The 14,109-nt window shown below is 42.5% G+C and overlaps 1 protein-coding gene across 3 annotated transcripts in view; it reads left to right on the plus strand.

Annotated features, from left to right (window-relative positions):
* Positions 1–14,109, plus strand: part of wdr35 (WD repeat domain 35) — a 69,343-nt gene that overhangs the window by 2,910 nt on the left and 52,324 nt on the right. For all 3 annotated transcript variants that reach the window (XM_084310245.1, XM_084310243.1, XM_084310244.1), the window contains exons 3-5: positions 5,043–5,114; positions 6,653–6,745; positions 8,573–8,701. In XM_084310245.1, the coding sequence (XP_084166371.1) occupies positions 5,043–5,114; positions 6,653–6,745; positions 8,573–8,701 (294 nt within the window). The remainder of the gene's footprint in view (positions 1–5,042; positions 5,115–6,652; positions 6,746–8,572; positions 8,702–14,109) is intronic.

Consider the following 14,109-nt stretch of genomic DNA (forward strand, 5'->3'; position numbering starts at 1 on the left):
ATGCTTATTGGCCTTAAGCTTGTACTTAATGCAAGCAAAACTAAATTCATGATGTTCTCTAGGGCTAGAGATATTGTTTACAATAATTTGCATATATCGACTGAATGGATGTGACATAAAAATAGTTAGTAGTAGAGTAGATAGTATTGGCAACCCAGTATACTATTTTAGACATTACATTATTTGACAGAGAAAGATGTCGACAGTGGCTCGGGAGGTAGAGCAGTCGTCTGGCAATCCGGAGGTTCCTGGTTCGATTCCCGCTCCTCCCAGGCAGCGTATCGATGTGTCCTTGAGCAAGACACTTAACCCCTAATTGCTTGCATGGTTGCCTCCGCCGTCGGTGTGTGAATGTGTGAGTGGATGGGTAAAATGTGAGGAACAAATTGTAAAGCGTTTTGGATAAAAGCGCTATATAAAAAAAAAAACAGCCATTTACCATTTACCATGTCTGAGATTATTCGGCACTGCTTAAGTATTACTTTTTTTTTTTATTATTATCTTTTTCCCCCTCCTTTTTTCCGATTTTTCTCCCAACCCACTGTTAGTCGTTATGCCAATTCCCAACCCCCTTCCTGGTTGTTGCGCACCCCCCCCCTACTGTTGGTCCGGCAGGCCGGAGACTGTCACATGCTTTCCTCCGACACATGTGCAGCCAGCCGGCAGCCAGCCTGGCAGCGCAGATTCTCACCGGGAGAGTGTAACGTGTGGAAGGTCACACTACCTTTCTCCAGATCCTACCCTCGCTGTGCAGGCGCCCCGACCGAACTGTAGGGGTCGCTGTCCACAACGCCCAGGACCCACCCACGGCTTCCCTCCCCCTAACTCAGCCAAACGAGTTAGTATAGCGATCAGCCCAAGCCAAGGCAATGCTGACTCTCCGGGAGTCGAGACCGCAGCCTCTTGCATTGGTGACGAGCACAATCTCCGCTACGCCACCTGACCGCCCGTGTGAAAGTATTACTTTATTGGCCAGTTTGCACATACAGTAAATACAAATAAAAAGTGCTCCCCTACGCGGCTAGGTGGCGTAGTGGTCTAAGGCACTCGCCACCAGTGTGGAGACGCTAGGATTCGCGTGTTCGAATCCAGCTCTCCACATTGTTTTTCAGTTTGGCTGGTCGTCCGCAGTAATACACATTGGCAGTATTACGGGGAGGGAAAAACTGAAGGGTGGGGATCGAACGTTGTGAACAAGCGACTCCTACAAGTCGGTTGGTGCGCCTGCGCAGTAGAATCAGGAAGTGTCGGGGGCAGCGTGAGCCTCCCACGCGTTACTCCTCGACACTGAGAGGTCGAGCTGCGCAGGTGAAAAGATGCGACTGCTGTTACCTCAAGTACCGGAGGGGACTTGTGCTATGTATGACTTAGTCCTCACTGCAGCCGGCTTGTGGGAGGCAAGAAACAGCGTTCGTGACAGGGGAGGGTTGAATTGGATGATACGAAATTGGGATGGGAGAAAATATAGAAAATGGAGAAAAAGTGGATCAAAAAAAAAAGTGCTCCCCTACATACATTTCCCCTGAGAGGTCAGAGCACATGTTTGCCTGCAGTGCAACACCCCTGGAGCACAGGTTTGCAGTGCAACACCCATGGAGCACAGGTTTGCAGTGCAACACCCCTGGAGCACAGGTTTGCAGTGCAACACCCCTGGAGCACAGGTTTGCCTGCAGTACAACGCCCCTGAAGCACATGTTTGCAGTGCAACGTCCCTGAAGCACATGTTTGTAGTGCAACACCCATGGAGCACAGGTTTGCAGTACAACGCCCCTGGAGCACAGGTTTGCCTGCAGTACAACGTCCCTGGAGCACAGGTTTGCCTGCAGTACAACGCCCCTGGAGCACAGGTTTGCCTGCAGTACAACGTCCCTGGAGCACAGGTTTGCCTGCAGTGCAACGTCCCTGAAGCACAGGTTTGCCTGCAGTGCAACACCCCTGGAGCACAGGTTTGCTGTGCAACACCCCTGGAGCACAGGTTTGCCTGCAGTACAACACCCCTGGAGCACAGGTTTGCCTGCAGTACAACACCCCTGGAGCACAGGTTTGCAGTGCAACACCCCTGGAGCACAGGTTTGCAGTGCAACACCCCTGGAGCACAGGTTTGCTGTGCAACACCCCTGGAGCACAGGTTTGCTGTGCAACACCCCTGGAGCACAGGTTTGCTGTGCAACACCCCTGGAGCACAGGTTTGCTGTGCAACACCCCTGGAGCAGCCTGGATTTTAGTGCTCAAGAACACTTTAGTTGTGATGGTGAGCATGGTGTATGTTATTCTTCCAGGTTGCAAGCTCAAAGCTGGAATCACACACCCCTGCCTGTCGGCACCAGGAATCCAACCTGTAACCTTTTGGTAATCGGTCAGCCTCTCTACTCCGAGGCCAACCTGTCATCTCCTATTCATTTCAGGTCCAGGGAGTGCTGCTTGATCAGTAGTCTTCTAGATGCGAAGCTCCTCTATAACCGGCAATGTCACTCACTCACTCACTCACTCACTCACTCACTCACTCACTCACTCACTCACTCACTCACTCACTCACTCACTCACTCACTCACTCACTCACTCACTCACTCACGGACTCACTCACTCACTCACTCACTCACTCACTCACTCACTCACTCACTCACTCACTCACTCACTCACTCACTCACTCACTCACTCACTCACTCACTCACTCACTCACTCACTCACTCACGGTTAGCCACTCTGCCCCTAGTGGAAGCTCCCAGTCATTGCACTTTGTGTAAGACGAGTTAGCTTAGCAAAAATCCTTGTCTCTTTTCAAAGAAGATATGTTTTCACGTACGCAAAAAATGTACACATTTAGACTAAATTGGTGGCCCTCCATTTAGAGGGATAACTTATGGGAATTCTGTTTGAAGGTCGAGTTTTGCTTTAAGACGGATTACAATTTAGAGTATATTAACACTTTTTTCACTTGTAGCATTTAACTGCATCAATATGGAGTTGCTCCGTGAAGCTTAAAGGTCTAATACCTTAATCCAAACATAAACAAAAGGGTAGCTGCAACACTCTAAACCGAAATATGAAATTGACCAAGCTTTTGCTATGACGTTTTTGAACATGACTGCCAATCCAAAGCTTTACACATGACATTTTTGTGAACACTGGAGTGAAATAGCTATACATTTGAGTTATGATTGGTTTAAGTCAAAGACTTTAACAACATAATGTGTATATTCAAATGTCTAATGGTCAAGAAAGGTCTCTGGGTTTCAGAGTTCAGTTGAGGATGGCACAAAAGTGTGACAGTGGTCAGTGAGATGTTAACCTTGAAGAGTAATGTCCCACGACATTAGCTCCATTTTAAGCTTTGCTAAATCAATCACAATCTGGGCGGTTACGCAATGCCCATGTGGCTCAGATTTGGTGGTTTGTGAAACGCCTGCTGCCATTGTGTGCTACAAATCTTTTTAAAACTTTAATGAGCTTTTTGGGGCCGGGGGGATGTCTGTTCTGGAGCCCCAGCCTCCGCTCGTCGTAATCAGAACTGGAACCAAACAATAGTTATAGCCGCTGTGAATCACTATGCAGTGTTTGTGTGTACACAGTAGTACACAAGAGGGAGTATGTTTATAGTAAACAAATCACAGCTGTGATTTGGTTGCAGGGGTGGGCTGCAGGCGAGTTGTTATAAAAGATCTGATGTCATATTTTGAATAAAAGGCTGATATCAAATTGTGATTTACGGCCCTATTTCCGTGACTCTAGATGCAAGTGCAGGCGTAAGGGCTCTGACCCATGTGGATGTGTCCAATTTATTTTTGGTAATTTGGTGACTAGATATGCAATCGCATCCATGGCTCAGTGCGGCACAAAAGGTCTGGATTAGGAGGAATACATTATTAGCAGGTAGAGTTGGAGTAGGATGAATACATTATTAGCAGGTAGAGTTGGAGTAGGAGGAATACATTATTAGCAGGTAGAGTTGGAGTAGGAGGAATACATTATTAGCAGGTAGAGTTGGAGTAGGAGGAATACATTATTAGCAGGTGGGATTGGAGTAGGAGGAATACATTATTAGCAGTTGGAGTAGGAGGAATACATTATTAGCAGGTAGAGTTGGAGTAGGAGGAATACATTATTAGCAAGTAGAGTTGGAGTAGGAGGAATACATTATTAGCAGGTGGGATTGGAGTATAATTAATACATTATTAGCAGTTGGAGTAGGAGGAATACATTATTAGCAGGTGGGATTGGAGTAGGAGGAATACATTATTAGCAGGTGGGATTGGAGTAGGAGGAATACATTATTAGCAGGTGGGATTGGAGTAGAATTAATACATTATTAGCAGTTGGAGTAGGAGGAATACATTATTAGCAGGTGGGATTGGAGTAGGAGGAATACATTATTAGCAGGTGGGATTGGAGTAGGAGGAATACATTATTAGCAGGTGGAGTAGGAGGAATACATTATTAGCAGGTGGAGTTGGAGTAGGAGGAATACATTGTTAGCAGGTAGAGTTGGAGTTGCATTCAATTATTACCAATTAAATCAGATCTTCTCATTCCCCTTTATTAAGATAAGCGTATTAAGATAAGATGAGATAGATCATTTAGATTGAATATAGATAGATTGAAATGTCCTGGGCCATGGAAATGGGGGGACCCTGATGTAAACAAGACGAAAGTCTTTCTCTGGTCTGCATCCCATTAACAATTGTGTGTATTGAACTGTACTGTATTGTACCCATTCTGCAATCTGTTAATACAATTTCCAATCAATTCATTGTTAATTTGGGCTGTGTTTCCATAAAAAAATATTTACCTGGGTGGATGAAAGATAAATGTACCTGAGGTGTGTGGGAAACACCAGAAAGTAAATAAAAGACAAAAACATAAACAAGCAAGTATAGGTTACCATTTTAACGCATATAAATACCACCAAAGTTGTGTAGAATTTGGTTTTCAAGTGTGTACATCTGTGTACTCGATGAGTGATCTGTGTGCATCTGTGCTAGGCTGAGTGCTGCTGTAGAATAGCCACCACTCTCACCATGGACTTGTATCTGTATTCTCCACAGATGATGCCAAACTGAAAGGCCTCGCTGCACCCAGTAATCTGTCAATGAACCAGACATTAGATGGACACAGTGGTAAGTCTTAAGTCAAACACGTGAGGGATACTTCGACTTTTAGAGTTTTTGTCATTTATTTTTTTACAAGACAATTGGTCGCATTGTAGGAAGAAAACATTTCAACATTTGTCCTTCAGTGTATCCTGGTCCTAGCTGTTTTTTAAGTTTAAAAGAATATTTCCCCAGGCTTTGAAAACGTAAGTTTGTCACAGTGAATGTAATAACCACCCATATAGGAAACAGGGTAGACTAATAGTTTGTTTTCACTTTATTTACTTTTGTATTTCTGGCAGATGGTTAATTTAAATCCTTGCATTTTGTCCACTTCATTGGTATTGTGTATTTTTACGTGTGTGAATCAAATCAAGTCAAATCAATCCTGAAATCCAGACTCGGGGAAACTGGAAATATCCATGCAGAGTTTTTATTTTTAATCGGTAACACTGACACTTACAGTATGCAGTTTAAATTAGATGCATGTTGTTTCATGGTGTTGCCTTCCTTTAAAGGACCATGCCAGTGTAGTTTTGACTTCTCACCATTACCCCTGTCTCTAACAGATTTTGTGTTTATAGGTGTATACGTGGTTGTATGTTTTAATAGATCTCATTCACACTGCCACTACTATGTTGATAATGGGCGGGAAATACTTCATGAGACTTGAACGTTTCTTGTGTATACCATGGCATCTTTTATTTTCACTAACACTCTACTACAAGCCCTGCACGTCAAACTTCCGCGTTCAGTTGGGTGCGCTTGTTATTAAAGGGGAACTATCTTATAAATGGCCTTTTTGAGTGTTTAGCATTGTTTCCTAGCTATGTGAACTTATATTAATATGATCTATGTCTCAAAATTCTCATATTGGCGCATTCTTCCAATTCTCCTCTCACAATATTCACCCTCACTGAACTGAGTCGTTTGAAAATGTGCCTATATGTGATGTCATATAGTCACTGCTGCATGTTAATGTTGAGATAGACGACGACGCTCCGCAGTGGTTTAGGAGCCGCCCTGCAGCCCAGGCTCAAAACAGCTCGAAATCTTGAGGTAGAAAAATGCTGTTTTTGAGGACTTGATTAGAAATACAAAACAATGAATAAAAAAATATATATATATTACAGAGGTGTTCCATAGACTCACAGGAATTGTGTAAAAGTGCCCAAATAGTGAAAGAAATAGTAAAATAGTTCCCCTTTAACTGCCTGGTGCTCCCGGTCGATGCACAAATGTGAATGGCTTGCAGTAGAGTAGTACAGTAACGTTAGACAAAAGGAAAAGGTGCCGTGGTTTTCTTGAGGGTGAATTAGCTATGCCCTAGAGACTTTCACGTTGCATGGAGTGTGTTTCCAACCCTTTTCAACATCAACGGCAGTGTGAAAGGTAGGCGGAGATGTACTGTACCAAAACACACACTTTATACACCCATGCACATAAAATGTGTTAAAGATGGGGACAATCTCTGATAACTCAAATGACACTGGCATGGTCCTTTTAAGTAAGGACGTGAACATAATTTGGAATTTCCATAATTGAGCTAGTCACCAAATACACAGGTGCGGTGCAAGTTGTTACGTGGAACGAGCAGTACCAGAAGCTGACAACCAGCGACCAGAATGGGCTGATCATCGTATGGATGCTCTATAAAGGTCAGTATGGTGATCAAATGAGAACAGATGTTGTATTATTAAAGGAACAAGACAAGCAGATACATACCCTTTTCTTCTCTGTGCATGCATTCAGAGTAGGGAACAGCCGCACCGTTAGCCTAGCTTAGCATCATTCACTGGAAGTAGGTGTGCCAGAGTAGCCTAGTTCCCAACAGTCACGAAATACACTCCAAATACACTCAAACGTTCCTGTAAACATGTTGTGCCCTGTGTATTTGCCACGTGGAGAAATACACATTTTTTAATTAGACATTTTCGTTTTCTAAGCAGATACATCGCCTCAAAAGCCCAGCTGTAGCGCGTTTCCTGGTAAAGTGATTTCCTGCGTGAAATCACTGTGCCCAGGCAGCAGTGGTTTGGCAAAAAAAAATTCTGAGTATGTATCTGCTTAGAAAACGAAAATGTCTAATTTAAATTTTTTATTTCTCCACGTGGTAAATACACAGGTCACAACATGTTTACAGGAACGTTTTGGAGTGTATTTCGTGACTGTTGGGAACTAGGCTACATGGAGGAACCTACTTCCAGTGAATGATGCTAAGCTAGGCTAACGGTGCAGGTGTTCCCTACTCTGAATGCATGCACAGAGAAGAAAAGGGTATGTATCTGCTTGTCTAACTCCGGGGTAGATGGCAAATAGGCGAATTTACCCAAAAATTGCCATGTTCCTTTAACGATCGCTTTGGCTAATTGTTGTTATTCATATCCTGGTTGAAGAATATGTTGAATATTTCATATCCCTGTTGTCTTATTCAGGATAAGATGTTCATATAAACCTTCATATTACAATCGCAAGTATTCCTATATTCTGAATATTGGCACGAAAAGATTATTCGGGCCGCAAAACACAACAGTTAATGGCCGCACGGATGTCTCCGTACTAGGGATGGGCGTGAGTAATCGATTACTCGTAGCTATGAGAAATCGATCTTAAATTATTAATAATTTGTATGAAAAAAAAATATATATATATATATATTTTTTTTACATATTTGTTTCACATGTATGTGTAAGATTATAACTGTTTGTTGGTTTCCTTAAACATATACGTGAATGAACAAAATTAAGTAAAAAAATAAAAAATTTAAATTATTTTTATTTTAATTTGTTCCCCTTTTCGAGTAATACACGATCACTCGAGTATAGCATGCGATCAATCGATCTGAATTCTTCTTAAAAATGCCCATCCCTCGGGGCGGCTACGTGGCGTAGTGGGCAAGGCGCTCGCCACGAATGACGGAGACGCTGGGCTTGCCTGTTCGAGCCCAGCGCTCCACATTGCTTTCAGTTTAGCTGGTCGTTCATACTAATACACATTGGCCGTATTAGGGGGTGGGAAACTGATGGGTGGGGATCGGGCGTTGTGGACAGCGACTCCTACAGGTCGGTTGGTGCGCCTGCGCAGTAGAATCAGGAAGTGTCGGGGGCAGCGTGAGCCTCCCACGCGTTACTCCTCGCCACCGAGAGATCGAGCTGCGCAGGTGAAAAGATGCGACTGCTGTTACCTCAAGTACCGGAGGGGACTTGTGCTATGTATGACTTAGTCCACATTGCAGCCGGCTTGTGGGAGGCAAGAAACAGCGTTCGTGACAGGGGAGGGTTGAATTGGATGATACGAAATTGGGATGGGAGAAAATATAGAAAATGGGAGAAAAAGTGTATAAAAAAAAAAAAAATGCCCATCCCTACTCCGTACGTTGCCTAATGCTAACACTGTCTCAGCTAACATATTCAAGTTTCTCAATGAAACACATTGCATTGGAATGTTGACGTGCATGTAACCGAGCTGCGTGGTCCTGCGTGAAGGCTCGTGGTACGAGGAGATGATAAACAACAGGAACAAGTCGGTGGTGCGCAGTATGAGCTGGAACGCTGATGGTCAGAGGATCTGCATCGTGTACGAGGACGGCGCCGTCATCGTTGGATCTGTAGATGGTAGGCCAATCGCTTCTCCTCGAGAGTCTCACACCAGGGGTTGTCAAATCATTGTCGATACAGTAAATATAGGTGGATCTTCTTGTAATTCAAATGTTGAGAAAACTTAAAAAATGTGGATGGTATCTACAATATATAATAACTAGTGCTGTCAGGCGATTAAAAAAAAGTAATCTAATTAATTACAGGATTTGTAATTAATTAATCGTATTTTAATCGCATAACCATTTTCGGCCTGATATTCTATAATCATATTTCAAATGGCATGTGTCCGGATGGCAGAATTCAGTACTGTATCTAGTACAAAACCTTCTGTTTAATCATCTTCCATTTATTCATTTGCTTAGATTTTTCAGGTCTGGTACATTTTAGCATGGTGTTATTCACAGTCAAAGATAAAAAAAAAAAGTTATTGATATTCTCATTTGGTTCATTACAATTGACTCAAGCCTAGTAACAGACACAGTATTTCTGACACTGGGAATACATTCCCTGAGATCCATAGATGTCCCTAGAATCAGATACCAAGAACATGCAAATGGACCATATTAAAAAAAAGTCTGGAAATGTGTATTCTACGTTCTTATGGAATTAATGAGATAAAAAAATAATATATATATATAAAAAAAATGATAATTTTATTTTATTTATTATTATTAATTTTGAGTTAATTTTCATAACGTGATAATTTGCTGTGTAATTAATTAATCTAATTAATGCGATAAACTGACAGCCCTAATAATAACCAATTGATAAGTTGAGAATGGTTAATTGTAGGGCTGGGTGATAAAACGATAACGATAATTATCGCGATATATTTTAATAATCGATTTTTTTGTGACCTGCAACAGGGCAAGAAAGACAGTGGACAACTTGTCTTTCTTGCCTGCAACTTAAAGTAATGGCTTTGCTTGTCCAAATGACAATACTGACCAAATTGAGATTTATTTTTCTCTTGTCCATTTATTTTGTTTGCTTTCTAATTTAAAATACAGTTTGAAACCGTCTGTACACAGTAGGCTATGTGTGCTAGCAGAGCTAGTCTCCAGTCATGAGTCACAGTGCACATGTGCGGTGGTTTGTCCACCAAAAAAGCGCCAAAAGATAAAAAAAGAAATGAACAGAGCCAGACCTATTCAACTCCCCTGGAGCCACAGCCAGCAGAGAAGCTTGTTTACTTTCGCTTTCAAACCAGCGAAAACTGGAGTGTGAGGGGATGTAACACTAAAGATGGCGGCAATGACACAGAATTGCCGCAAAATAAACATACATCTGTTTTTTTGTTTTTTTTTATACTTATAACAATATCGATAATTAGCGATATCGAGTGATATGTCGTTATCGATATTGTTGTGAAGGGCCAGATTAAACCGAATATATATATTTATTTATATATATATATTTAATTGTATTTGTATATTCTCTAATATTCCCTGATATCCCTTGTATATTCCTTGTACAATATGCATTGAATATCCATTCTAGCCTACTGAACATCCCATAGTAGTCTCCATTCTACTATTGGTCGAGACCTTGGTGCCAGGCTGCCATACCCCCCAGACCCAGTTCAGACGTACCGCTCAACATGTACGAACAAGTCCTAGTTCCGCGTAGGAATCTGGCTACCGCACCACTAACGGTACTATTTGTTCATAGTGCGTATATAATATACTGCGCTACTAAAGTAGGACTTCCTTTTCAGTCCAGTTTCTTACCCTCCAATAGAGTCACAGACGTAAAGCCTCCCCGCGATGCCACGTGTGGGAGTAAGGCCAAGTTCGGCCTACCATCGGTATTGAGACATCGTGTATATTAATATTTGAATAGTCATATTTGGCACTATATCGTCGAGTTGGACGTAGTCTATTAAGCTAATAATAGTCTGTTAATATATAGTGCTTCGTGCGGTGAGAATACTACCGTAGTCAGTACCCCATCGTTTCGGGCAGAGAACTGGCTGCTTATCCAGGGTGGCCGATCCCATGTGAGGCTGCACCCGAGGAGCCCCAGAGCCGACGAGCGAGTGGACCTGCATACCGGATTATTCTACCGACGACAGCCCGCCTTCCCAGGCACGGATTATGCTTTGTGTACAGTGATTATTCCATGGATAAAGACCCCCGACACTGCCGTGTGTTGGAACCCCCCCCCCTGGAGAGGACGCAAGGTGAGGAGACGCTCTGCAAGACGAGGTCGCTTCACGTCTCTCCCCCGTGGACCGGAGAGAGCCGGCTCACAGAGAGTCCACCTGCTTTCATCTGTGGTCCAAGGATCGCTGGCGCACCGAGCTGCACTACTGTGGGTTCACCCAGGATACCCTTAGCCGGACGAGGCAGCCAGACTCTACCCCCCCCCCCCCCTCCTACTCCTGTTGTCTTACAAGCGACCGGATTAACCCCCCTAGTGTATCCAGTCTTATAATCATTAAAGTATCATTGCTGTTATTCCTTAACTATTCCAGGTCGTATATTTACCACCTGCGCCATCAGAGATTGGACATTCTCTATTGATATACCGACGAATACTCTTTGCCATAAAAGTGCATACTATTTCAATTCATAAATGTAATTAAGTGATTAAGTGCTTGCTCTACACACCATTGCTGTGTAGTAATAAACGCATACTTCGACTTCGTACATTTGTGTTGGATCCGTTTCATCTACGTGAGAGTGTTTATCATAATATATTTATGCCGAGTACTGAGTGGCCGAATATAAAGTACAAAGGTAGTGGTAGTAAGTATCATATCTAGTAATACAGTCAGGGAATTGTACCCCTCAGTTACAGATATCGTTATCGTGATATCATTTTTGGCCATATCGCCCAGCCCTAGTTAATTGTGCAATTAGTCGGGGATTGACTCCCACAATGGCTAATAGGGAGGTGTAGTCTGACCCATGCGGTCCACCCGTATAGGAATTTATCATTGGGAAAATGTATTATCGACTATTATATATTTCAATAATTCTGCCTCATGAACATTGGCAAGCTTTCCATTTTTGCACAAAATGAGTTCCCTTCTATCACTAACATTATTGTTTAAGCATTTTTTGGTTGAAATAAAATGTGTTATAAGGTTGTTTAATTTGTCCTTAACTCATTCAGCGCCAGACCCAATGATAGTCGGGTTATCTCGCCAACGGTTGAGCGCCATACCCGAGTATAGTCGGGTTTTCATATTTTTTTTCTTTTATTCGATTTTTTTCTTTTATTCGATTCTATGCAATGTCACGGACCTTGGTGTTACCATAGGAAATCATTCTGAGATCGCTAGAGTGCAATACCGGCCGCATCCTGCTAGGTGTCAGTATCATCCACCCTTTGAAACCCTTTTTCACACTGGGTGTTACATCTAATTTCCTCCGGGTGGACAATTTTGGTCCAAGCAAGTCTAGCGGTTCACCTGATCACATTGGAACGTGTCCATGGCCCCTCGATGCATGTGTTGTGCCGGATTATGTCGGGGACCCGATGGACACCAATACTGGAAATCGCGATCAGACAATTGGAATATTATTTTTGGGATACCTCCTAGTAAAGGTAAGGACTATACATGTACATCAATCCTACTTTGATCTAAACATGATTTCACATCGATCGCAACGATCATATGTAACATACTCCAAAACGTATGCCGTTGCTGACGATCAAAGCATAAAAAAACGACCCCCCCCCCCACGTTCATGCATTAATGATGAAACATAATACCTATTATATTATTATAAATAGTAGCGTGTCCAGGCGAGCAACGCCAACGCTTTTAGCTAAATTTACATATAGCTCCATAGCACAGTTACCAGGAATTAGCCAGGATCACTCTGAAACTATACAATATTCACCACGGGATAACACGCAAACGTATACATAAAAACATTTATTCTTTTTCACATGTTGAACGATGGATAGTTAATGTCAAATGAGCCATAGTATTGTCTCCATAGCTATAATATAGAATATAGATATAGCCCTGAAAACACAGCAATGCCCAGTGAAAATCCCTATTTCTTAAAGCGGTGGCGCAGTAGGTACAAGGATAGCTAAAGCGGCTGGCACCCAAAGTGTTAAAAAAGAACTACACTTACCAGTCGTTCAGTGCTGTCGCCTAATACACTCTGGGGCAAAGCACTGCACCATGCCGGCTAGCTACTAACGTTACGTAAAAAACATTATAAACTATATACACTATGTACAACGAAACAATGATTTACATTAGTATTTACAGTGATTTAATATGCAGTGAAATAACATTATACGATTTAAATTATAAATACAAATATGGTAACTTGGTTGTGGCTTTTAAAAATGGTGGTTCAGATTCAGGGTCAGTTATTTTCCCATTGTACGAATTGTTAAGCTTATGGAATGTAAGGGAAATCTGATCCTAGGGACTAAAGCCTGGAGTCTACACTGTGGTGACATCAGTCAGCAGCGCCAAAGTGAAGTGAGTTCCTCATTGAACGAAAACGTAAACATTGTTATTTTGCTACTTTTACGATTAATTGCGGATTGTTTCATGTTGAGCTATAGATTGTGGATGAATACACACAGAAAGGTACACCATTTCAATGGGGACCAGCTTGGGCCCAAGTGTATCGGCAGGTAATAAACCTTGGCCCATTTAGAATGTACATGTTGTCATGTTTGAAAAGGTCTATAATGCTTACTAGTAAGTCGAGTTGTACCATTACCTGACTTCTCTCCCTCTCTAGACCCAGTGTACATAGACAGTATGACTTCTCTCCCTCTCTAGACCCAGTGTACATAGACAGTATGACTTACCTGGCTTCTCTCCGTCTCTAGACCCACTTCCCAGTGTATATAAACAACCAACGGACAGACAAAGAAACAAAACAACACGTCAACAAGCAAGGCAAGAGTCGGAGTGAGTCAGGGAAGGCCAGGGAGTATAGATGGGTTTTGAGTAGGGATGTCCGATATTATCGGCCTACCGATATTGGCATTAAAATGTGGTATCTGAAATGATCGGTATCGGTTTTCAAAACATTTATTTACCCAGGCAAGCAAGTAAGAACAAATTCTGATTTTATTTATTGTCAAAAGTATACATAATGTTGTTAATTCCACGACAAGAGATGTGTAATGTTAATTACCTGAAATTATTCCGTTCGGTGTATCGGTAAAAAAGCCAATATCGAACATCCCTAGTTTTGAGTTTAGATTTAAAAGACTCTATGGAGGGGGCAGATTTGATGGACATGGGGGATGCTGTTCCAGAGGTCAGGGGCTGCGACAGCAAAAGCACTCTCCCCCCTAGACTTGAAATTGAACCTATGGGTGGTTAGCCGATCTGAGGGCCCTGACGTTGGTATAGGGCAGTGGTGCCCAACCAGTCGATTGCGATCGACAGGTAGATCGCGGGCTGATTTCAAGTAGATCTCGATTAATAA

This window comes from Notolepis coatsorum (genome assembly GCF_963971535.1).
Source record: "Notolepis coatsorum genome assembly, chromosome: 3".
Lineage (NCBI taxonomy): Eukaryota > Metazoa > Chordata > Actinopteri > Aulopiformes > Paralepididae > Notolepis > Notolepis coatsorum.